Genomic DNA, 24,932 nt, shown 5'->3' with positions numbered 1-24,932 from the left:
CAGCCCTGGCTGAGTGTGGTTCGCATTCATGTGATGTCTTGGAAAATCGTGCCATCTGGGCCACATGTGTGCAAGCTGAACAGGCTTCCCTAGTGCTCGTGGAAGGTTCGTTGTCTCAGGCCGCAGCGGACGGGGCCGAGGCCAGGGTCAGGTGGCTGGACAACAGGGTCAAATCAATGGAATCAGGTTAATATCGGTGGCTGTGTGCTTCGATACTGATACAGTAACACGCACAAGTTCGTCCTTGACTGTGCCTAGAGGTATGATACCTAGCATGCCATCGTTCGCCAGCCCCGTTTCTGGCTATTGGCCTGGGAGGACTAGGCTAGGGATCGCGTTGACATGGTAGTGTTTTGCATTGTTGTGGGAAGATGTGGTAGTCGTCCTGGTTCGCCTACATGGTATGCGTGGTGAGTATTTGGTCATTGTCAGTGCGGCGAGGACAAGAAAGGGCACGGGCACCTCGGCAAGGGAGGTGGCCAGCCTTCCCGCTGAAGAACCACGCACGCTCCTCGCTCAACTCCCGTCGACTTACGACTCGTAGGCTCAGTTGAGATCGCGGTTTCATCAAATATTACATCTTGATCTAGCCTTATTCGAACTACCTACTCGTGTGAGTGGCGGGTTGTGCATGATGTAGCGCTCAGGTCTTTGCTTCTTTTGGGTGAACAATACGAAGGGTCGTTGCCAAACCAGCCAGGAACAATATCAAGAGAACAATCCACTTCCTACGCCAGCATGCCCATTTCCCTCCACCCGCTACACCATTCTTCGTCTCACAGAATGCCGCTCAGTATGCTGTCCAAGCACTGCCGCTGGCTGCATTCTTTATATTCGGCCGGTGCAGCTACTCCTCATCCTTTCCTATCACGTCAGGAGGAGCCCTCGCCATCATCCAGCCAATATTCTGCACCTAGCTCTCCGCCTGCATCTGTCCAGACGGGTGACACGAATCAAGATACTCTCTTGCAAGCTTCTGACCCAAAACCAGTCCTTACTTGCGTCACCCTTTTCTTGCACACTCCGGTGAAGCCCGACGGTCATACATTCGGTCATACAGACACAAGTTGAGCTTTCACAGGCTCAAGGCAACCGGCCTGTGTATCAAGTAGAACCAGCGCATATTCTCCTCCTCTCCGGTAGTCACCGATAATTGCTCGTATAACATTGTCCGAAGAGGATCGCGAACCAGAGCCTTCGTGACATCGCCACCGAGATTCGGCAACAATTCACGAAAAAACACACTGTATCATGGCCCTATCCGACCCATTCTCACAAACTTTCGTCCTCACTGCGTCTGACGGTGTCACCGAAATCCCCGTTGCGGTTGCCGATGTCAACGAGTTCATCCTATACAGCGTGAAAACGGTCATCAATTATGGCGCCCAGATCGGGAGCTCCTTCATACTGCTGCTCGTCTTGGTCTGCATGACACCCTCAGCAAGATTCCTCAAGCTATCCCAGTGGCTTCACATCGCCGCCTTGACCGTCAACATCGTTCGCATGATACTCCTAACTGTTTTCTTCACGAGCAGTTGGAACGAGTTCTACACATTCTTTGCTGGCGACTATTCTCGGGTCGCCCCTCGGGATTTGCAGTGCAGTGTCGCATCCGAAATTGCATCATTGGCTCTTTTTATCATGGTCCAAGCCGTCCTCGGCTTACAGGCTTGGGCAACTGTCAACCTCTTACCCGCTGTCTGGAAATGGTCCTCAGTTTTACTGTCGGCTTGTGTTTCTTCCACGGCCATCGGCATTCGCGTGGCAAGCGCAGTAGGCCAGATCAGGTTCATGCTGACGCTGTCCGATACACCATCCGTACTGGTCGCCCTCCTGACCAGTGTCATGGGTGGCACTTCTATATTTTATTACTGCGCTCTTTTCAACGTCAAGCTGGTGAGCCATCTTGTGAAGAACCGAACTTTTCTACCGACACGGCGGGGTCTGTCTGCGGTTGAAGTACTGGTTATCACAAATGGCATTCTGATGATCATTCCTGGTTCGTATTTTCCCTGCCACCTTGCCTTCAGCATCTGACTCAGACGTATGACAGTCATATTTGCCGGCTTTGGGTGGCGCAATTGGCAGGCTTTCGAACCTGGCTCTCTGGCCCTCACGTCCGTGATCCTATTCCTTCCCCTCGGAACACTGATTGCCCAACGCATTGCAACACCGGAATCTTACCACGAAGTCAAAGCCCGTCACCAAACGAGCACGGGACGATCAGATATGCCCTTTAAGGATATCTCCCAAATTGGTTCCGATGCCACTGAGAGCAATGCGGCTACGAGCACCGTTACATCTCGGATAGAGGCTGGCCGTTCTCGTGTTGCAATCGATCCCATAGACCTCGAACTGCGGCGCCTCGACGGATACGACGCTGAAATGGGAGTGGTGCGAGTCAATCGCGAATTCGATCGACGCGAGGACAGGGTTTAGAGGCTCAGGCAAGGTAACTGCACCGAAGCTCAAGTATTTTCATCTTGTCTTTTGCTTTCTCCTCGCTCCTTCGAGACTTTCGTGTGGAAATAAGCTGGCACCCGGGAATCACTCGTAATATGAACAGAGAGATTGGAGTCCAAAGTGTTTCTTGAATTTCTTTTCCCCCGAGAGCCAAATGTACTTCCACTAGGGCCTGACAATTACTTGGACCACAAGGGTTACTGGCTTCTGGCGAGCTTTGAAGAGCATGTACCTGATGTATTGATTCCATCTACTTTATTAGATAGCCGATTGCTGGTTACCGACTTGTGATCAGCTAGTCGTTCCTTTCAGCGGTGTTTCCGGTCTGGCGCTTTCTGCGTCACCGTTCTCGAACGACGGTTTGTACGGTACGAGGCGACGGCCCATATCATGTAGCGAATCACCCAACTAGACCCATTCCGCGCCCAATCTTCCGCACTAAAGCCTTCTTGAGGTACCATTCTCGTGCCAGTGAACGGGTTGTCTTGGCGAAAACAACGGGGGATATTCGTCCCCGTTCAACAGCGCGGCCTAGGATGAAGATAGCATCACCCATGGCACGCTCTTCCGCCACAAGGGCGTAGAGTTGATTCGAGACCACGGTCGGCGCAACCAATAGCTCATCTATATCTGGGGTCGTCTGCTGGCGTGACCCTTCGACAACAATATCTGCCTTTCTTAGCGCATCGCGCAATATGCTGGCATTGGAAGAAAGCAAGGCCGAAGTTTGATCCAAGGCGCTGATCTCAGACTGCAGAATCGAAGACGCCGACATCATGGCCTTACGTTGAGCCTGGAGGCCAGCCATACTAGATTCATTCTGTTGACGACTTTGCTGCCGCAGAGAGTAAAGCGTCTGCGCAAGTTGGCGGAGTAGTGCGTCCTTTTCGGGGTTCGGGGGGATTGGAGGTGCCGGTAGGCTGGATGGCAAGGGTATGCTGAGGGTCAGAGGCTCATCTAGCAGGTCGGGTTGAGGCGTTGCGTTCGGTTTTGCCGGAACCTGCACATTCTCTCGTGCTTGCCAGGTCACCGATGGACCTGTGACAGGTGAAGGCTGGAATGAGGCCACAGATGGCTGCACCGTCGATGATGCCTGGCCAAGCCGGTATTGTAAGGAGCTGCGAACATATGGCGGCGTTGCAGGGGTCCGAAGGGGAGAATGAGTGAGGGGGAAAGGCCGATTTTGCAATGTGGGTTGTCCCGGTAGAGGCGGCGCGGAGTCGTACCGAGATGGTGATTGATGGTGGGATTGAGAAGTATGTGGAAGTTCTGGGGTGTCCTGCAATCCAGCTGGAATGGGGGGAGGGGGGGGAAGGGGGGGCGCGTCGTGAGGACGTTCTGAGCCAAACTGACTGAGTCCACGCAGCCTGGTGTCAGTATCTTTGGGCGGTGGCGGAGGTCCAGTTCGCGTAGGAGCAACAGGTGGTTGACTAGAAGGGCGGCCTGCTAGCTCGTGTGTTGATGCCACAGAATGGTCTGTCAACCTCTGTAGTGGTTGAGTCTGTTGGCTAGGTGGTACGGGATGTGAGGGCTGCCGTGCTATCACAGGCGGCTCTTTGGCGAAGACATCGCGCAGAATGGTGAGGAAGTCAACGAGTGTCGATTTCTACCAAAGTGTCAGTGCAGTACTCCCGAAATCCTGTGTGAAGAACCATGAGACTCACATCCCAAAACGTGGACCAGCCAGCCAGATACGGATGGTATACCTGACCCTGGGGGTCGACATGCTGTCCGGGCCTTACCACCATATGCTCGGTGGGCGTCACGTATATGAGAGGTGCCTCCCGAGGATAGGCATAGGGCACGCGTATAGACAGAGGAAAGCGGTAGGTGGTGCCTCGAAAAATTACGGGCAGGGTTCCTGTGATGTGCAGCAGAAGTGCAGATGTACCATTGTCAAAGGCTTCAAATGCGGGATGTAAGTCATGGAATGGACGAGGCTTGAAAATACCGAGCACTCACTGTGAACGTCGGTCCGAGGAGATAGCGATGGATACTGTGACAAGGCTTGGGCCACATCGCCATAGGTGCGGTTCACATCGTGGTATTCCTACATGTTGCAAATCGTTAGCTCCTACGAGGTGTGCGGATAACCAGACTCGAACACTGACGCTGGTAAGAACACTGTACAGCCAATTCAGGATGTGCTGTTGAATGGGCGGCATGGCTGCACCGCAGGATTGACGGAGTGATGGCACCTAGTCGCGCATATTCAGGTTCGCGTAGTGTCGTCGCAATCGTAGCAGGAGTACGAGGTGTTGCGTCGTCGTACGGTCAGGCTGTTGGGTCGTAAATGTTGCAGTATGATGTATTGCCTCTTTTGAAACTATCAGCTGCAGTAGTGATACCCGTGGCCAGATAGCGTATCTATGCGTGCGTCAGGTGAAGAGCAATTGACGACGCGCTTCGCCATGGACAACGAGGTGCGAGAAGCTCGGCGCCCAACCCCTCTTACATCGCTCTGTACCATAGGTGATAGGTAAGAGAAGGTAGGTAGGTACTGAGAGCAAGAGCTCGGCTGGCTGAGGCAGGTCCCCGCCCAGTGAACTCCAGAGGCCCACACAGGGGTGTCATCGAGTCTTTTCAGCGCATTGGGCACTAACCATCTAACATTGCATTTTACAAGGTAGTCTACTATCCGTGCCGTTTGCTCAATGGTCAACAAAGTCGCTGTTCGATGTGTTCATTGAGTGCGATACTGGCTTGACCGGATGAAGCCTGCCGCTCCGACCAGTAGCGCGGCCGGAGTCGGAGCAATTGGCCTTTGCGCTCCTTGGACATCCAGCATTGTTGGTCAGCTAGCATTGATAAAAGGACTCGGGTAGCTTGTAGGTCACCAAAGGCAGTCAGCTTGATGAAGGGCAAAAATGAAGTGCCTCATGTTGCAGAGCTGCGAGACTTGTATGTATCTGCCTTGCATCGTGCACACTTTTTTTTTTTTTTTTTTTGGGTCAAGCAGCCATCTATAAGGTAGGTACGAATTGTCAATTCGAGAGGCGAGCCTTCTGGGTATCCGTCTGCCCGAAGTCGAACGATGCCCCAAGCCGGGCATGATGACTAGTCAAAATGCCTAGCGCATTTGTGATCGAAGGAAGGAGGCCTGCGGGATATTTGTTTATAACGCCGTGCCCCCGCCGCCTCGTCCGAATGTTGGTATACCGGGCACAGTGCACCCTGAACTCCAGCAAAAGCATCGTGCCGTCTCTCCCCATCGCATGCTCGTCATCAACAAGCCATCTCGCACGGCTGAGGAGTACGCCAGACCCCGTAACTGGATACTCCTTGCGTCAGGATTTTTTTCTACAACTTCATCTCAAATCCCAGCTCACCAGGGCTACGCTCGCCATGCTTCCTCCCATTCCGATCTTGGCTGATTATGGCATATCACCAACTCACGGGTTTCTTCCCGATGTCCTGCCTCTGACACGGCTTCCAGATCCATACTACAACAAATGGGAGGCCGTTGTCAGCAACCTCCAGGCTCTCATACTGAGCCGACGCCTCCGAAGCGTGGTGGACCGCCTGCCTGTCCTGTCCACCATTGGATTGGAGCACGAGGCAGAATGGCGCAGGGCATACTCGTTGCTATGCTTCATGGCACACAGTTATGTCTGGGGCGGCGACCAGCCCTCTGATCACCTGCCCCCATCCATTACTGTACCGCTCCTGCAGGTGTCCGAGCATCTTGAGCTTCCACCTGTCGCAACCTATGCTGCAGTTTGTCTGTGGAATTTCAAGCCTCTTTTCATGGATGAGGGAATCAATAGTCTCGAAAATCTGGCTTCTCTGAATACCTTCACAGGCTCCCTTGACGAATCTTGGTTCTACCTCGTCTCGGTCGCCATTGAGGCGCATGGTGCCCCAATAATTCCCCTGATGCTTACCGCTATAGCTGCGGCGCGAGAAGGCGACTTGGCTGCCGTCACTCGGTGCTTGCGCGGATTTGCGGAACGCTTGACAGACTTGACCAGCATTCTTCAACGGATGCATGAAAGCTGTGATCCTCTCATTTTTTACAACCGCATCCGGCCGTTCCTCGCCGGCAGCAAGAACATGGCCGAGGCTGGCCTGCCGCTCGGCCTCAACTACGACGATGGCTCCGGAAGACTCGACTACAGGTTTTATAGCGGCGGCAGCAACGCTCAGAGTAGTCTCATCCAATTTTTCGATGTCGTACTTGGAATCGATCACCGTCCTACTGGCGAGTTCGGGAAAAAAAAACCTAGCCATTCGTCTGAGTCGCCGCGCGAGGATCGGGCGCCAGGCCAGCGTCACAATTTCATTATGGACATGCGTCGCTACATGCCTGGTCCGCACGCTCGCTTCTTGAATCAGGTCGGCCTCGTAGCCAACGTGCGAGACTTTGTCGAAACCCACGCAGATAACCCGCAATTGACTCTGGCCTACGATGCCTGCCTCGCCATGCTGAGTTCTTTCCGCGACAAGCACATTGCTATTGTGACTCGCTATATCATCGTTCCTTCTCGAGAGGTTCGCGCTCGTAGCAGGTCGCGCAGCCCCGAGGCTACGAGGAAGCGCCTCGACTTGGCGTCAGCTTCTCGCCAACGGAAGGATGTTGGAGGAACTGGTCAGTCGTCAGGCCCCACAGGGACTGCGAACACAAAGCTCAAAGGCACGGGAGGAACTGCCTTGATTCCATTCCTCAAACAGGCCAGGGATGAGACTGGTGAGCCGGCCGTCGCAGAGTGGACCAAAAGATTCATGACACGAACGAACAGAACCGAAGGGAGGGGCGATTTCTTCATGGGCAAATCTGAAGTGTCCTCGATCATCGAAGAGGTACAGGTTGGAGGACTCGCAGGTACATGGACTATGGATGAAGAAGTGGGTGGCATATGCAACTACTGAGCAAGCGAATCCATCTCAAGCCGAAAGAAGCAAAACACGCCTCCGCGCTCCTTGCAGGGTCCTCTCGTATGGATCCGCGGCGCCTTGTCGCTTTCTTGCGCTGTGCCAGGCATTGCATGGCACGCTGATATCAAGGAAGATGGACGCTGGGGAGGTCCTCTTTGCAAAGAACCTCACGTCTCAACAGAAGACAGCCTCAATGTATAAATCTTAGCATGCGGATTCGTGTAAATCAAGACTTGAATTGACGTGTTAGTTCAGATGGTGACGGTCGTTGAAGCAGAAGCACCTTATCAAGTGTGTTGAGATTTCCCGGAGTGTCCAGGGCGTGTCTACAGCCTCTGTACAGCACACTCATATGCATATATACGATATATGGAATAAACATCAGGACCCACCAATTAATTGCCAGCGACTAATGAAACCCATCCCCTCCTTCATACCTCGACTTACCTAATACTCATTGAATTGGGGAACAATAAGCAGGTTCGCCATCCTTAGTAGACCCGTCGCGTAGCGGGCTAAAAAACTGGCCCGACACGTCCCTCGACTGTCCCACAGCCTGCCTGCCTGCTTTGCGTCGTCTCAGAATACCAACCATAGCAGAAACTCTGATCGCCCTCACACATACCGCCCGTGCTACCTCACGTTTTGGCCTTTCCCATCAACCGAATCGTCTGTTACATGCAATCCCTATCGAACGAAGGCAGTGTCGCCCGGAAGAGGTGATATTGGTCGCCTTTGTCAACGATTCCCGCCTCCGCCTTCGCCTTTTGTCACAAACACGAATCAGCTACCAGGCCTCGCTTACGCACTTCGTCGTTCCTTTGCGCAACGCGCACTGCTCGAAATGGCTACCGAGTACGATGAAGAATTCGACTATGATGGATACGAGGAGGACGACGCAAGCATCACTCCCGAAGATTGCTGGACTGTCATATCGTCATTCTTCGACTCGAAAGGCTTGGTGTCGCAGCAGGTCGACTCTTTCGACGAGTTCACGACATCTACAGTCCAGGAGCTCATCGACGAATACTCCCACATAACCCTCGACCAGCCGAACCCTGCATCCGACAGTGATAGAGCGATTGCACTACGCAGATATGAAGTCAAATTCGGCACGGTCATGGTCTCCAGACCATCGATCACTGAGGCAGACGGCAAAGTCTCGACGCTACTTCCCTACGAATGCCGTGACCGCAACCTGACATACGCGAGTCCCCTCTACGTCAGGATCACGAAGAAAGTGTCCATCGCTGTTGAGAACCAAATCCCGCTCAACGAGCTGGATGACGAACAGCATGACGAGATGGCCAGGACAGGCGAGCATCCGACAAGACTAGAGTGGGAAGAGGAGGAGAGTGGCGACGACCCAGGTGCCGACAAAGACAAGCCAGAAGATATGAAGGACATGATCTTCATTGGACGCATGCCTATCATGGTGAAATCCAAGATTTGCCACCTCAGCCGCGAGAGTGAGAACGACCTCTTTATGCTCAACGAGTGCCCTTACGACCAGGGCGGCTACTTCGTCATCAACGGCAGCGAGAAGGTACTCATCGCCCAAGAACGCTCCGCTGCGAACATTGTACAGGTCTTCAAGAAAGCTCAGCCAAGCCCCTTTTCGTACACTGCCGAGATTCGCAGTGCTCTCGAGAAGGGCTCGCGACTGATCTCGAGCCTGATGCTCAAGCTGCACAGCAAGAGCCCTGCCAAGGGCGGAGTCGGCCAGACCATCCACTGCACTCTGCCGTATGTCAAGGTTGACATACCCATTGGCATCGTCTTCCGCGCCTTCGGCATCGTGTCTGATGAAGACATTCTTAATCACATTTGCTACGACAGAAACGACACGCAAATGCTGGAAATGCTACGGCCTTGCATTGAAGAGGCCTTCATCGTCCAGGACCGTAACGTAGCCCTTGACTGGATCGGCAAGCGCGGTAACAGCAACCACACGATGACTAGAGAGAAGCGTGTGCGAAGTGCCAAGGAAATACTGCAGAAGGAGACGTTGCCTCATATCTCACAGAGCGAAGGCAGTGAGACCAGGAAGGCGTTTTTCCTTGGCTACATGACTCACAAGCTGCTGCAGTGCGCCTTAGGAAGACGCGATATTGACGACCGCGATCATTTCGGAAAGAAGCGATTGGACCTCGCAGGACCTCTGTTGGCGAAGCTCTTCCGCACTATCGTTCGTCGCATGAATCAAGAGCTTTCGGGGCATCTCAAGCGTTGCGTCGAATCCAACCGACAGTTCAGCCTGACTCTCGGCGTCAAACCCCAGACGTTGTCTAATGGTCTCAAATACTCGCTAGCGACAGGAAATTGGGGAGATCAAAAGAAGGCTGCGAGCTCAACCGCTGGTGTGTCCCAGGTCTTGAACCGGTACACATTTGCATCGACCTTGTCACATTTGCGGCGGACGAACACGCCCATCGGCAGAGATGGCAAGATCGCCAAACCTAGACAACTCCACAACACTCACTGGGGCCTGGTGTGTCCCGCCGAAACGCCAGAAGGGCAGGCTTGCGGTCTTGTCAAGAACCTATCCTTGATGTGCTATGTCAGCGTCGGCACGCCAGCAGAGCCCATCATCGATTACATGATCCAGCGTGGTATGGAGGTTTTGGAAGAGTACGAGCCGCTCAGGTATCCCAACGCGACCAAAGTTTTTCTCAACGGTGTCTGGGTAGGCGTTCATCAAGACCCGCGCGTGCTGGTCCCTGACGTTCAGGGCACACGTCGTCGAAACGTCATATCTCACGAAGTGTCCCTGGTCCGCGACATTCGCGACCGCGAGTTCAAGATTTTCTCCGACGCTGGTCGAGTCATGAGACCGGTCTTCGTTGTCGAGCAGAGCCACCACGGTGCCGTACCTCAGGGCTCGCTCGTACTACAGAAGGATCTTGTCAATGAAATGCGGGACCAGCAAGAAAACCCTCCCGATAACCCAGAAGACAAGATCACGTGGCAAACATTGGCCCACAGCGGTATCATCGAGTACCTTGATGCTGAGGAAGAAGAGACATCGATGATTTGCATGACGCCTGAGGATCTAGAACTCTACCGATTGCGCAAAGCTGGGCATGAAGTTGAAGAGGATATCTCCGAAGGGCCTAATCGCCGCCTACGAACTAAGATCGCTAAAACGACGCATATGTATACCCACTGCGAGATCCATCCGAGTATGATTTTGGGAATCTGCGCCAGTATCATTCCCTTCCCCGACCATAACCAGGTACGACATCATATTTTCCCTCTAGCTGCTGACGTTCATGGAACATGCTAACATTCTGTCAGTCGCCTCGTAATACATACCAATCCGCCATGGGCAAGCAAGCAATGGGTTTTTTCCTGACGAATTACTCTCGAAGAATGGACACAATGGCCAACATTCTTTACTACCCGCAAAAGCCTCTCGCCACGACGAGATCAATGGAGTTTCTGAAATTCCGAGAGCTTCCCGCGGGGCAGAATGCCGTCGTCGCTATTGCATGCTATTCTGGTTACAACCAGGAGGACTCGGTCATCATGAATCAAAGCAGCATCGATCGAGGCCTATTCCGCAGCCTGTTCTTTAGGTCGTACACGGATTGCGAGAAGCGGGTAGGCATCAATCTCGTGGAACAATTTGAGAAACCGTTCAGAAACGATACCCTGCGCCTTAAGCATGGAACGTACGACAAGTTGGATGACGATGGTATTGTGGCGCCAGGTGTTCGCGTTTCTGGCGAGGACATCATCATTGGCAAGACGTCGCCGATTAACCCCGATAATCAAGAGCTTGGCCAACGAACGATGCAGCACGTCAAACGAGATGCCTCAACGCCATTGCGAAGTACGGAAAACGGCATCATTGACTCGGTTATCCTCACAACGAACCAGGACGGCTTGCGATATGTCAAGGTGCGAGTGAGGACCACCAAGATTCCGCAGATCGGCGACAAATTTGCTTCTCGTCACGGTCAGAAAGGAACGATTGGTGTCACGTACCGCCAGGAAGACATGCCCTTCACCTCAGAGGGTATCACCCCGGACATCATCATTAACCCTCATGCCATCCCTTCACGAATGACCATTGCGCATCTGATTGAATGTCTGCTTAGCAAAGTGTCGACATTGAAGGGTATGGAAGGAGACGCAACGCCTTTTACCGACGTGACTGTAGACTCCGTCTCGCAGCTTCTCCGCGACCAAGGTTATCAATCTCGAGGATTCGAGGTTATGTACAACGGCCACACTGGAAAGAAATTGCGTGCTCAGGTATTTTTTGGACCAACTTATTACCAGCGGCTGCGTCACATGGTCGACGATAAAATTCATGCACGCGCCCGCGGCCCCGTGCAGATCATGACAAGGCAGCCAGTCGAAGGTCGAGCCCGCGATGGTGGCTTACGGTTCGGCGAGATGGAGCGAGATTGCATGATTGCACACGGTGCTGCCTCATTCTTGAAGGAGAGGTTATTTGAGGTCTCGGATGCTTTCCGGGTTCATGTTTGTGAAATCTGTGGCCTCATGACACCTATCGCGTAAGTCCTCGACCCCTAAGAATTCCTGATGCGACGTATCGCCTACTTAACAGTCTTGCAGAAACCTGTCAAAGCAATCCTTCGAGTGCCGCCCTTGCAAGAACAAGACGAAAATCGCTCAAATCCATATTCCGTATGCCGCCAAACTCCTTTTCCAGGAACTGCAATCAATGAACATTGCTGCCCGAATGTTCACGGACAGGTCTGGCGTTTCGATCCGCTGAAAGCGCGGGTGTATAGCGGGGCAAACGTCCGCAACAGACACCACTCGACGCTCAAGACGATTGGGGTCATGCACTGGAAAGGCGTCTCGTCGGATGCACATCATTGGGGCTCTCTTTGATAGGTAAGACGTCACTTACAAGTCAGTTGTGAACTCAATTAGCACGTTAGGCTTGTTTGATGCCCGAAATTGTACAGTAATAGCAGCAGTTCTCGCTGCAGACCGGGCCCGGAAAAGGGGGGAAAGCGTACAGGTACGCGGCAGACGCATCAATCCGCATTTACCAAGAGGGCCAAAGGTAGCCTGTCATAATCAAAATCCCCGAAACTCGTGGTGAAATGCGTCACTTGCGCGGTTCTGCGCAGTTATCTCTGAGTTGTGATTTGTATGGTTCCCCTGTGTTTGGGTTGTCTGAAGTGGTTGTTACCACCCATTATTTCGTTGTTGTAGCCTGTGAATAGCAAAGATTGTCGCGAGTGCATAGTGAAGCGCGCTTCCTGCATGATTACGATATTGTTGAGCTTTGCGATGATTCCGGAGTTGTCGAATCCCGGACAGTTTGTTCCCGTTTGTATTCTTGTTCCAGAGCGCGCTGCAAATCGAAGTCCAGTTGCCGCTCTCTTTTGACTCGCTGTTGTTCCATGTCCCTCAGCACACCTTGATGCATGGCCTGCGCCGAGTCACGTCAATTAGCACCTAAAGTTCCTTGTCGGGTGTGGATGTTGTTGGAGTAAAAAAGACTTGCCTGCTTCTCAGACCTTTGCTGGAAATGAACCATAATGATCGTCCCCAGGGCGAAGAATGACGTACCCATCAGGGTGAGCTTGGATGCGCGAGACATTGCACTGATTGCCGGCGATGCCAAGTTTGGCTTCCCTTCCTGATCAAGGCCGTATAACTTGGGATACCGTCGCGGATAGGAAGAGAATCGCGCGGTAGAGGCTTGACGATTCGAAGACAGACCCGAGAGCAAGTCCTAGAGGTAATATGCACCACCTACCTAGATATGCAACTACCTAGCCGCAGTATGTACATATTTACACAAAATGGGTAGGTTGGGAGGTGGATCGACCTCGTGAGTGGCGTTGGATCTCGACAGTGCACTCCCCCAATGCTCCTGTGCAGATGGAACAACTCGTCTTTTATATACACATCTAGTTCCCTCACATAATGTCTGTTTCGTTATTACCTCGATTCGACAGATGGTGCTTATCATGATCGTTGCAGGCGATTTAATGCACATGGGGTCCGCGATTCAGGCCCCAGTGCTCAACGGCTCGCCCGCCCGACCGCCCTGATATTTGAATGATGACCGATGTTCTCGCCCAAGTAACACAATCCGTGCCCTGCATTCAGCAAACTTGGTATCGTGCAAGATCGTGAGAGCGAACATGGTGCGATTAGCTGAACAAATGCCCCTCCACAATGGCACTGGTCGGGGCGCGTGCCTGTCAGCACAGATAACCAAGAAACGTGCTCTGTGCTCCACTCATGACGGCCCACCATACAACCACCCACCTCCTCTCTGTGCCCGGCCCCGTTTGCAGCCTGGCGCCGTACGTCCGCAACATCACCATCGCCGCCGCCAATTGTACGCCCTTCAACCAAGTATACGACGAGCAAGCCAATCTACACTTGTTGAACAAAATTTTGCCTCCGCACCATCGAAGTGAGGAGCTAACTGAAAGGCTCTGCATCACTGGGCTCGTCACCGACAGAGCTCGCACGTCACCCAGGAGGCAGTCTCCATAAACCCAGCGGAAGCTTGAGATAGTAGGCACAAGCAACTCTGCAGCCATGGTCAGTGACCGTTACCACCCTTTCACATCATATCAACAGTCAAGCTAATAATCGACATAGTCAGCACAGAACTCGGCGGGTATTCAGACCCTATTGGACGTATGCAACCAACTAAACACCAGCTGCGTCAATACAATCTACAGGATTTAACTGATGCACTGACAGGCGGAGAGAGATGCGTCGAAAATTGTGCAGAAGGGTCAGTATATGTGCATTTCCTTACGAACGTCCGTCTCGGAAATCAATACTGACTGATCTGGATCTGAACAGCCCGCGAATGTACGTTCGTCTTGCTCTACGTGCAACCTGCATTCCATAGCCCTCTGTGCGGTGTCCTGACCTCAATTCTTAGATCGCACGAAGCGAGTGAAGGAAGCTCGGGATGAAGCGAAGCAGGAAATCGAGGACTACAGACAGTCCAAGGAGGCTGAGTACAAGAAGTTCGAATCGCAAGTAAGACCGACTCCGATGGACTTCTGCAACACATTTCTGGCAGACGGTATTGCAGCTGATCATAGACTGACATCAACAGCATTCGGCGGGCAACAAGCAGGCTGAGGATGATGCGAACAAGGAGGCGGACGCCAAGATCTCGGAAATCAAGGCTGCAGGGCAGAAGAACCAAGACAAGGTGGTCAAGGACCTCTTGAAGGCCGTCTTCGACGTGAAGCCCGTGCCTCCCGCGGCTGCGTGAGTGCTTCCACTGTTTCAGTGCTGCTCATGAACAACCACCTGTCTTTCAGTTCAGCGAAGGCGGGTTGTGCGACTTACAATTAACCCGCAGCCCCTTGACCCGAATTATCCTAGATTCAAATCACCGTTTTTACTATTCCTTATCTAGAATAATGTTGTAACCTCCCCTTGCCACAAGAACTGCTACACAAAATGGAGTAGCGCACCTAACATGTCTTTCTTATCGCTGATTCTGTCCACTTCATCGCCAAGGTCGTCGAGCTGTCCCTGAAGGGACTTGCGGAGGATTTCCAGATTTTCACCCTGGTCGGCAAACAGCCTCTCGATAGTAGCACGTGCGCCGCTGTCTTCTGCAACGAGCCATGCCAGTACGATGTCCACTGCCTGCAGACCAAATAAGCCACCTTCCAGTCTCCAAGACAGCCACTCATCCGCCGCCTCAGACCCGGCGTCTTCGGCCAATTCATCTCGCTCGGCTTGTATACGCTGCTCGACAACCTTGAGCCTAGAGGCAAGGTTTTTCCGGACCGTCACCAATCTCTCGGTCTTTTCGTATCTTTTCTCGACAAATTTGGCAAGGGTACGTATTCGCTCTGCTGAATTCAGAGGTAGAAGTCGCAGCAAGGATGCAAAGATATTAACCAGATGCTCCACAGTCGGGCCGTCTTGTCGTTTCATGAACATGGTGAATATATTCTTCAACCCACCAGCCTCAACCAGCCTCTGACAGGTCTCGCCGCCGGCCGCCCCAGCCGTGCTGTGGTCGAGGAGGCGCAAAGCTGGCATTTTACTCGTCTTTCCTTCCCTCAGCATGATCAAACATAACTCTATGCCCTCGGCTTCGAGCAGTTTAGTTTTGCCTTCGGGCTCATCGACTAAACACGTAAGAGTTTCAAAGAGATTCTGCATGTACTCTGCCTCGCTGCCCCTCTCAGGATCGCGCTTCCTGTAGACTGCCACCAGCTGTAACGCAGCGTCGACAGTGCCGAGAGAGGTGAGCTTGGCACGTGTTTGAGATGACGTTTGCGCAATGACGGCGAGTATTTCAGCGCAATACTGCTTGTTCTGCGACACGATCGCGTCTTTCAGCTGGATCCTCGCCAAGAGCCAATTCACCAAGAGGTCGTTCTGACCAACCCGTTCAGCAATAGATCGCCGCGAAAGAATATTCTCGACGACAGACAGCGCATGGTAGACACCACTGCGGTCAGCCTCGTCATTCTCATTGAGACGTGTGAGGTTCGAGACAAGTAGGTCAACCAGATCTGCCTCGAGCATGGAATCGACCAGTGTGTTCCAATGGTCATCAGTGGCCGCTACGTCCTCGTCAGTCAGCTCCCCAATGATCTCTACTGCGTCAATTGCAATGTCGGTGTTGTCATGCGCCAGCAGCCCAACAAGACTGCCCACGCAGCCAAGGCGCACTAGCTCCGGCCAAAGACCGGGGTAGTCTGACAATATCGACAAGTCTTTGATGGCTGTGTCGAGGTCGGCTTCGCTCGCAATGAATTTTTGAGGGTCGTTCTCAAATTTCGCCCGCAGTTCAGCGTTTTTGTTGATGTGTTTTTCGAAGCTCAGGGCTGTCTTCCGAAGCCAAGTGTTGTCTATGTTTTCTGGCATCGGGATGTCGTCCGCACGAGCAGCGACATAGTCCATGATTTCCGTTTCCTGCCTCGATACGCCGCCACCGAAGAAGCGGCCCTCGCCGTCATCGTCTTCTTCGACATCGATGCCATCATTATGCGTAAGTGAAGGTGCGAGGGGGTTGTGGTCGTCATCTAGCCCTGATTCGGTCTTGGGAGTTGGGTCCGAGATGTGCCCTGTCCGCCCAGTGCCAAAAACGTCGTTCCTTGCTTCATTTCGCCGCAGATCATTGTCGTTGAGCCTGGCCGATTTGTACACCTCAGCTGTGATATATGTCAGGGACATAGTCTATGGTTACTGTGCGACTAGTTGGTGGCCTACCCGGGTCTCGAATTGGGTCCAGCCTTCGTTTGCTTTGGGCTCCTGCTTGCTATTTCATGTCCTCAGTCATGTTGCTCTCAAAGTGGCGGAGAATATGTGCACGAACCGAGAATAGATCGTCAACCTTCGGCATGACAGCTGATAACAATCTCGCCCTTGGACGATCTGTGATTTGAAGTGTGTGGTCCCGAATGAGGTACGAAGCGAACCGAGTTTGTGGTCGGGCGCTCCCAATGGCCTTGCCAGACGAGCCTATTCAAAAGTGCTGCGTGCAGCCTTGGTTGCATGCATGCATTTGCAAAGAAGGTATGTCAGATAAAGACAAGCTGGGCAGGTAGGTTGCATAGATGCTGGGAATACTGAATCTACCGTGACAGGCACGCCTTCTCGTGTCGTGCATGGACTGGGCCCACAATTCGGGTCCCACGGCGCCAACTGGGATCAAGTTGTGTGAACCAATAGCTCGTTTAGATGTTCCTGGCTTGTATTATCTGCCCATGAGCAAGCCCATGATCAAGAAGGCAAACCTAAATAAGGGTTTAGCGACCTTTCTTGAAAAGTCAGTTCAATCTAGAGCAGCACTCTTTCTAGGGTTCGTGTGTGCGGTATTCAGGACCATCGCGGCGCGAGAAAAGGTGGAGTTGAGAACCCCAGTGCAGTCGTATAGCTTGAGCCAGTGAGCACCTAAGGGGACTTTGTTGACCCGACCTCACGGCCCTGGGCCCGTCTCACCACTTATATGTATGCCAAATCTCAAGTTTGAGTCTCTGTCGGGGCGAATATGCTTCGGGACACGAGCACTGTAGTAGTTAAGCTGGAAGAGATGAAGACAGTCGAACCATCTCATGGCTGAGTATCGTGGCTGACGAGCTGATGGAAGGTTGTTGAACGGAACAGGGGCCCATGTCATGTGCGGTGGCTGTGCCAGATTCGGATGAGAGTCATCGACAGCTTTCCCCCAGAAGTCCATTTTAAGAAGCTAGTCCTGGTCAGCTTGCCCGGACTGTACTGATCCCCCGCTCAGCTACAACAGGCCTAAGTGGGCAGCATATGAAAGATGCCCAACACAATTGTACTCATCCGACATGCCCAGGCTCTACACAACGTCGGCAATAAGTCCCACCAGCGAAGAAACCGCAGCGTACATACTCTGACCCCGGATACAGAACTATACCATTCCGGATCCCCCGCTATCTACCCTTGGGCTGGCTCAGTGTCGGGAACTTCGATCGAGTCTTTTAGAGACTTTTGGCGACGTGCAAGAGGCCGCAATCATCGTCAGCCCCATGATACGCACAATCCAGACCGCATTGCTCTCGTTAGACTGGCTGGTTGACAAAGGTGTGCAGATCCGGGCCGACGCCACATGGCAAGGTGTGACATGTCCGATTTCTGTTGACCAAGCTATCAACGACTTGATCTAACCGCATCGACTGACAATGACGCAGAGAACTCCATCAAGCCATGTGACACAGGTAGCACAATTAATACCCTCGCGGAACGCTTCCCGACTGTTGACTTTTCGACCATCGATCCCATCTATCCCGATAAAACTTCCAACGGTGCAGCCTCGTATGCGTACACACGGCGTGCCATCCTAGCTCGGGCCGAGACTGGGCTGAGAAGTCTTCAGGCAAGGCCAGAAAAGATTGTGTTTGTTGTCTCGCATTCCGGTTTCCTTCGCGCTGGTCTGACAGGCTTCTCGTTCTTCAATGGCGATTTCCGAGTCTTCGAACTCGTCGCAGCAGCTGAACCAAGGCAGCTGCCGCAACTGATGCAATGGGCCGCGACGATCCGCGGTGGTCTTGGCAAATCAAGCGTCGACATAGTAGAACTTGGTTACCATCTTCCGGATGATGAGGTTCAGACTGCCACATCGAACTGAATGATGTGGCAGCACACGGCAGAACCAGACGGCCATCATCGCGCCAGAAAACTTTGAAATGCAGATTGATCAATGACCACGTTTCCCACGGCGCGAAGACGCTTTCGGCCTGCCTTCTGCTTCTCCAAAAGTTTCCGTCGGCGGGTGATGTCACTTGCATGGAGTTTGGCAAGCACGTCTTTTCGGAATGGCTTAATTGTCTCGCGGGCCACGATTCGCCTCCCGGCAGCTGCTTGAATCACGATTTCTAGGGACAAAGGATACGTTAGCGAGATGGCACATATGGACAAGAACTGAGTCACACTATCATACCAAACATTTGCCGATCCACGTGTTCCTTGAACTTGGTCACCCATTGACGGCCCAGTCGCTCAGCTTGGGACACATGGATGACCCTACAGATAGCATCGACTGGAGCTTTGTTGACAAGAAGCTGCAACTTGGTCAGCTGGCTGGGTCGCCAACCAGCGTCCTCGTAGTCTAATGTAGCATAGCCCTTTCTGTTTTGGGGGCAAGTCAGCTTTACGATATACCTCAATGAGAACAGCACTTGGAGGACTTACGTAGCACCTTTGAGTTTGCCAAATAAGTCGTCGACCAGATTAGACGCGGGGATCTCATAACGCAAAATGACTTGGGTGGCGTGGAAGAAGTCAAGGCTTTTCTGCTCCCCTCGCATACTCTCGCACAGTTCCATCACTCGACCAAGGTATTCTTCAGGTAGAGTGATAGTCGCAGTAACGAAACTGTATAGTCAGGACCATCGGCTGGCAGAGGACAGAAAGATAATACTTACAGTTCGTACGTTGTGGCGCCACGCATGCGATGATCATCAGTGGACGGGAATTCAGACGGATTCTGGAATATTTCCTCGGTACCATCTTGCCATTCCACCTTTGTAGGCACGGTGGGGTCTGTGATGATCACACTTCCACCATGTTCCTGGCGGAGACGATCTTGAAAAACAGAGCAGTGTAAGCTCCCCAAGAACCCAAGCCGCCAGCCGGACCCCAAGGCTTCAGAGAAGTCCTTCTGTAACGTCACGCTGCGGTCATTCAGCACCAACTGGCTGATGCTGTCAGCAAGACGGCTGTAGTCATTCGGGTCCACTGGGAAAGCAGCAACAAACACCATGGGTTTGGGTTCTTCGAACCCTGGATATGGCACAACCGAATCCTCATTCCCAACCGTCGTGAACGTATCACCGAGCTTGGCATCTTGAATGCGTTTCATGCCAGGGTTGAAGTGAATATATCCTACCTGTCCGGCTCGCAGGACGCTCTGCGACACGGCACCAGGATACTGGATTCCGACTTCGCCTACGGTGTATTTGTTACCAGTCCCGAGTGATACAAGTTGGTCACCAGCTTGTACCTGACCGTCAAAGACACGAACAAGCAAGATGACACCCCGGAAATTGTCGTACCATGAGTCAACAAGGAGCAGGCGAAGCTGGCCTGACGAATCTCCGACAGGAGCAGGTATGCGCTCCACGACTTGGGGTAAAATACTTGCAACATTCTTACCAGTCTTTGCCGATACCAGCACGGCATCTTTGGGGTTAAGTTCAAACGACGACTCTATCTGCTCGAGAACACGAGGAGTGTCGGCAGAGATCATGTCAATCTTGTTGATAACAGGTATCAATGCTAGATCCTGCGCAAATGCGAGGTGAAAATTGGACACAGTTTGAGCCTGGATACCTTGACTCGCATCCACTAGCAGCAGTGCACCACCACAGCTTGCATAAGATCTCGTCACCTCGGCTCTGAAATCAACGTGCCCGGGTGTGTCGACTAGGTGTAGAAGATAGTCCTGTCCTTTGTAGTTGTATATCATGGTACAAGTCTGTGCTTTGACGGTGATGCCACGCTCGCGCTCCACGTCCAGTTTATCCTGTGCACAAGATAACTCAGCTGCTGCAACTTAAACCAAAGCAGCGTAGTGTCGGGTTTTACCAGTATCTGTTTGTTCGAGGCGTTGGCAGAAATCGTCCCAGTCAACTCGAGGAGACGATCACTGAGCGTGCTCTTACCATGGTCGATGTGAGCAACGATGCAAAAGTTACGATAGCGCTCAATGGGAATAGACGAAATGCGCCGCTCGAGATTGGGATAAGCGTGGCTGTCTGGCGTTCTCGGCGCTGCAAATGCCAGTCCACAGCCCCCATGGAAACCTTGCGAACGTACGGCTGCAACAGGAGGCAGGTGAAAGCGGTTTCGGTGCTCTGTGATTATTTTCGGTACGCGGCGAGGGCCACGACATACAAGTTGATACAGAACACTACGCAGAAAGTGCGAACCTGGTGCCGAAACGCTCATCGTCGAACGTATAGGTGTCCGTCAACTTGGCATGTCAGTGTGGTCGGGTCGCAGCCAAAGCTTCCCAGCAATGTATAGAATGAAAAAAACGCGCCTGTCGGGCCGTTACAATTGATTTATATGGACGCTGTGTCGAAGAGACGATTCCGGATCGTAGAAAGGGATGCTCGAGCAGGAACTGTGGTCGCGTCGTGTCTCAATTGCCATGATGCTGAGGTACAAGTTTCAGTACCCAGCCAACTTATCACTAGCAACCTGAGTTGCCTGATAAGATCTTTATCTATCTATTTCAGGCAAGGCGTTTGCTTAAGGTGAGGCACGCGTCGCGAACGGTGGCGCCAATGGTCACGTGCGCGACTACCCAGTCTACAGACGCCCTACTAGCTTGCGGCAAATCGCAAAGTCCCCGAATCTTGATCATCGGAATGACAAGGGGAACTGCTGTGTTTGCCGACATGCTAGCCCTGCAAACGGAGAAGATCTATCCTATTCGCACAGTTTCAACTGCCATACTCATCGAGTCCGAGAACATCCTACGCCATCACCCACTCACTTCCCCTCTTAACAAACTTATCGAGAAGAGTGCTGACATCGTTCATCACAAAGCGGCAGATATAGAAGCCGAAAAACTCAGCAGCATGGCGGGTGCAGAGCTCAAGGCCTACCTGGGTTTTATCTGCATGACGAAGTCCGGGGTCTTCTACCTGTCGAGCAATCTGGTCTAATTGATATCAGCAGTGACCAATTGACTCGGGCCTCGTAATCATCTCACCTATGGCTTGTGCAGCATCAAACAACCGTGCCAATGATCCCATATATGGGGCGTTGGGCCCAGAGAACTCAACACTGCCCATATCACGCTTGGCCGGACGGCTCGTGGGATGCGCAGTCATTGGCAAAGTTTCCAGTGAAGGTGACTCCTTACCATTGTCTCCAATATTGTTTTTGCCATAGCTACTACTCAGACCTGCGGCCGAGTTCTTGGATCGGAGGCGCCGCCATGAAAAAGACGAGGATTTGCCAGAGACACTACCAGACCGCGGCACGTTGATCGCTGCTTCAATTTCTGCGGAATTTGAGGCATCACGAAACAGAGTGCCAGAATTTTGCACGCCGACTTCCATGCCAAATTTGCGCGTGAGGTTCGCTTGCACTTGTTCAAGAATACCTTCAAGCGCCTGCATCTCCTCTAAAACGGCGTCGGCGTCGCAGGTATCTACCTTTGCAAGTTTGAGGAGCGCGGCAGTCAGATAGTCACAAATTGCGATTTTGTCGTCGACACCCCGGATCTTGACGCCTCTGACTTTCCACGCGTCTCGAGGTACGAAAAGCTTGTTGCTCAGGTAACCGCCGCGAGGGTGCACAAGTGTCTGATAAAGACATCTCATCAACCAGAACGGCCGGAGCAGATAATCTGTTGGGCAGGGCTCAAGAGATACTGGGGTATATGGGCTTGCTAGGCCTGGCGATACAGGGCTTTGCGGACCGTGAAAGCTGTCGTCGAATAGGTGAAGTCCTCCTGCCAAGTTCATCCTATCTCTAAACGCGGCCGTAAGTGGGGTTGCAATTGCTGGCATAGCCGTTCCCTTGATATGTGGTGCGAAGCCATTACTCAAGGGTGTACCTGGAGACATGTCTGAAGTATCATCAATGTTGGAGGTCGACATGTTTCGGCTTCGCAAGCTCCTCAAACTTGATGAGGAGTAATTCTTTCTCAATGCGGGCGGAAAGATGACAGGTGAATTAGCACGGCTGTCCATGGCATCGCCATCACCGTTTTCTGCTAAAGGAAGTTGAGTCGGCGTTGGAGGCAATGGCTGTGAGGGACTGATCTCGCTGCCAATGGATGACCGTTGGCTCAAGATGCCTGCATCAGGAGCAACACCTCGGGGTGATATGTCGTCCTCTTCCGCTGCATCAATTGTACGTGGTTGGAGAGTTTCAGCGGCATGAGTTGCGGCGCCGTAATTACTCGCCTTTCCGGTCTCAATTTTGAGTTGCTTCAGGTTCTGGCCAGAAAGCCGACGGCTTCTCACAGTCTGGCCAGATACTGGAGATGTTCCGCGGGATAGAGACGAGCCTATCTTGATGGGTGGTTGAGGTAGAGATTGCGTTGGCGGGGGTGCGAGTGGTTCAGATGCCGCCATGTGAGTGGTGCTGGTATCTGTGACGTGAGGGACGGGAGGGGCTCCGTAGGTGGACTGCCAGGAGTAATCGGTGAAGTGCCCTTGGGGTAATTCTTGTGGGACCGGCCTTACTTCGATAGCATTCGCCAAGTCTTCAGTGGCTAGGGCGTGGGTTATTTCTGCCAGAAGGCGGTCTTCGTCCTCGGAAGAGTCATCCTCGTAAAAGTCCCGGCGCATGGTATCAGAGTCCTGTCTCTGTTTTGAGAGGCTAATTTCGTGCCCTTCATCTTGTAAATCTTGAACTGTCTGCTTTGTAGGCAGGTTCCTCCCTACGGAATTGGAAGCAAGCTCCTCGTCACTGCTACCCTCAAAGCCCGAGTGGTCAGCCGGTTCATAGCCATCATTGTAAGCTGCCTCGACTGCAGCGTCTAACGCAGCATCAAATTCAGCTTCAGTGGCACCACTAGTGGCACGTATATGCTTTCTCCGTAAACCACGTGAGGACGTCCGGGAATGCACAGATGATGCCGTAGAGCCGCTTGATTCATCGATAGGGTCTAACCATGAGTTAGATTCTCGGCTAGAGGACCGCTTATTGACTGTAGATGAATCTTCTCGTGCGGTCGGCATAGAGAAGTCTGCCCTCACAGCCGTGTCAGGGCTGAAGGGCCTCTGGGCTTCTTCGGGTGAATCCGAGCGCCGTGGTGAAAGCGGGGGCGGCATTGAGAAGTCGTCTTCGGGTGTTTGAAAGAGGACGTGAGTATCGGACCTGGAGAAGGATGACTGCAACGGATATTGACCCCCACCCCTCCGTGAAGGACCGGATACTGGATCTTTGCTGAGACTGCCCCGGCGGTTACCGTGACTCCGGCTACTAGCCCTGATGTGAGGGCGGTAGTGATTGGAATCTATGTCTGAGTCAAACGACGAGCTTCCACCTCGGTCTTTATCGCTGCCGACCGCGGTGTAATTATCAAGCCCCCTAACATTTTCGTAGTCCTCAAACTCATCGTCAGTGGAGCGGGAGGTTGGCCCAGAGTATAATTCTAAGCTTTCGGGGCGTGCTGGAAGCTCCTTGCCCTCTGGGCTTTGGGCTGGTCCAATATGATCCAACTCTTCTATTCTGCTAGTGTAGGTTCGCCGCTACGCCACAAAACGTGAGTGTCAGGACCAGCACTGGGAAAGATGAACTCACGATAGCTTCCAGCTTGCGCTTATCTTCATCTGTTGTGGTTCGTGACAAGACCTGCGACAGCAGGTCGCAGGCCTCGGCATACGATTGGCGCGCCCCTTCAAAGTTTTGAGCATTATCGAGCTGAACTGCCGTATTGGCTCTCTGAAGAGCTCTTGATAGCATTGCTTTCTGGGAAGGGGATTTGGTGTTTTTGTCCTTGTTGTGGACTGAGGGTGTCGAGTCCGTACTGCCTTTCGCAGCTTGGGAGCGGTTTCGGGAATGGCCTCTTGCCAGTGGCTCTTGTCCAGCGTAATCGCTAGGCATGATTGACAGCGATTACAATCATCCAGCGATTAGCCAACTGTACCTGCATACGCCAGCGGCATGCTGTGGTTCTTTACAGGTTGTATGTTTAGACTGGTGGGAAACGAAGGCGATGATTCCCGCCGTAGGGATAGAGGGTTAGGTGGTGAAGGAGATGCCTAGCACTTGATACAGCACATTGGCGTGGTTGGAGAATGCGGGGGTATGGAAGGGCGGGGGGCGGGTGGGTATCCCCCACTACACTCTCAGCCTCGCTGTTAGACTCAGGAAGCCCTGTTACATCGGTGCTTGTAAGACCCTGATCCTCTTATCTATTGCAATTGAATTGCAATGAGTATAATATTACTAAGTCTATATAGGTATAAGAGTCTAGACGTTAGATTCCTAAAAGGGTATCATTACTAATAGGTTAACGTACTTCCCAGGCGAGTAGACCACCCAGGCGAGTAGACTACCCTATTATACTTATCGATATAAAACCCCTACGAAATTAATTACAATACTAAAAATTAATTCGTCTTTACTCGAAATCGTCTACTCTAATATAATCTATATAT

The 24,932-nt window shown here is 52.5% G+C and overlaps 8 protein-coding genes across 8 annotated transcripts; 5 read left to right on the top strand and 3 right to left on the bottom strand.

Annotated features, from left to right (window-relative positions):
• Positions 1–1,251: 1,251 nt before the first annotated feature.
• On the top strand, positions 1,252–2,439 carry D7B24_002265 (uncharacterized protein; the record flags this gene model as incomplete). Its single annotated transcript, XM_028636477.1, has 2 exons — positions 1,252–1,999; positions 2,054–2,439. 2 exons carry the CDS (start codon positions 1,252–1,254, stop codon positions 2,437–2,439), a joined length of 1,134 nt encoding a protein of 377 aa, XP_028491344.1.
• Positions 2,440–2,758: 319 nt separating this feature from the next.
• Positions 2,759–4,628, bottom strand: D7B24_002264 (uncharacterized protein; the record flags this gene model as incomplete). The annotated part of the gene is made up of 6 exons (XM_028636476.1): positions 2,759–2,798; positions 2,868–3,463; positions 3,932–4,069; positions 4,128–4,366; positions 4,426–4,513; positions 4,575–4,628. 6 exons carry the CDS (start codon positions 4,626–4,628, stop codon positions 2,759–2,761), a joined length of 1,155 nt encoding a protein of 384 aa, XP_028491343.1.
• A 901-nt stretch (positions 4,629–5,529) lies between these two features.
• D7B24_002263 (uncharacterized protein) lies at positions 5,530–7,332 on the top strand (the record flags this gene model as incomplete). Its single annotated transcript, XM_028636475.1, has 2 exons — positions 5,530–5,612; positions 5,697–7,332. 2 exons carry the CDS (start codon positions 5,530–5,532, stop codon positions 7,330–7,332), a joined length of 1,719 nt encoding a protein of 572 aa, XP_028491342.1.
• Positions 7,333–8,182: 850 nt separating this feature from the next.
• Positions 8,183–12,088, top strand: RPB2 (DNA-dependent RNA polymerase II; the record flags this gene model as incomplete). The annotated part of the gene is made up of 3 exons (XM_028636474.1): positions 8,183–10,573; positions 10,636–11,864; positions 11,926–12,088. The coding sequence occupies 3 exons, from the start codon at positions 8,183–8,185 to the stop codon at positions 12,086–12,088; spliced, it is 3,783 nt and encodes a 1,260-aa protein (XP_028491341.1).
• Positions 12,089–13,884: 1,796 nt separating this feature from the next.
• Positions 13,885–14,581, top strand: VMA10 (H(+)-transporting V1 sector ATPase subunit G; the record flags this gene model as incomplete). The annotated part of the gene is made up of 6 exons (XM_028636473.1): positions 13,885–13,887; positions 13,948–13,986; positions 14,053–14,086; positions 14,158–14,166; positions 14,240–14,340; positions 14,420–14,581. 6 exons carry the CDS (start codon positions 13,885–13,887, stop codon positions 14,579–14,581), a joined length of 348 nt encoding a protein of 115 aa, XP_028491340.1.
• A 182-nt stretch (positions 14,582–14,763) lies between these two features.
• CTNNBL1 (Beta-catenin-like protein 1) lies at positions 14,764–16,509 on the bottom strand (the record flags this gene model as incomplete). Its single annotated transcript, XM_028636472.1, has 1 exon — positions 14,764–16,509. One exon carries the CDS (start codon positions 16,507–16,509, stop codon positions 14,764–14,766), a length of 1,746 nt encoding a protein of 581 aa, XP_028491339.1.
• Positions 16,510–17,602: 1,093 nt separating this feature from the next.
• Positions 17,603–18,430, top strand: D7B24_002259 (uncharacterized protein; the record flags this gene model as incomplete). Its single annotated transcript, XM_028636471.1, has 3 exons — positions 17,603–17,650; positions 17,712–17,919; positions 17,994–18,430. The coding sequence occupies 3 exons, from the start codon at positions 17,603–17,605 to the stop codon at positions 18,428–18,430; spliced, it is 693 nt and encodes a 230-aa protein (XP_028491338.1).
• Positions 18,431–18,465: 35 nt separating this feature from the next.
• On the bottom strand, positions 18,466–24,234 carry GUF1 (Translation factor guf1 mitochondrial; the record flags this gene model as incomplete). Its single annotated transcript, XM_028636470.1, has 10 exons — positions 18,466–18,677; positions 18,743–18,930; positions 18,994–19,176; positions 19,227–20,326; positions 20,389–20,573; positions 21,305–21,472; positions 21,524–22,121; positions 23,010–23,305; positions 23,816–24,020; positions 24,073–24,234. The coding sequence occupies 10 exons, from the start codon at positions 24,232–24,234 to the stop codon at positions 18,466–18,468; spliced, it is 3,297 nt and encodes a 1,098-aa protein (XP_028491337.1).
• Positions 24,235–24,932: the final 698 nt, after the last annotated feature.

Source organism: Verticillium nonalfalfae (genome assembly GCF_003724135.2).
Source record: "Verticillium nonalfalfae strain VnAa140/NRRL 66861 chromosome Unknown scaffold_152, whole genome shotgun sequence".
Taxonomy (NCBI): Eukaryota; Fungi; Ascomycota; class Sordariomycetes; order Glomerellales; family Plectosphaerellaceae; genus Verticillium; species Verticillium nonalfalfae.
This window is presented reverse-complemented; position numbering and strand designations above follow the sequence as displayed.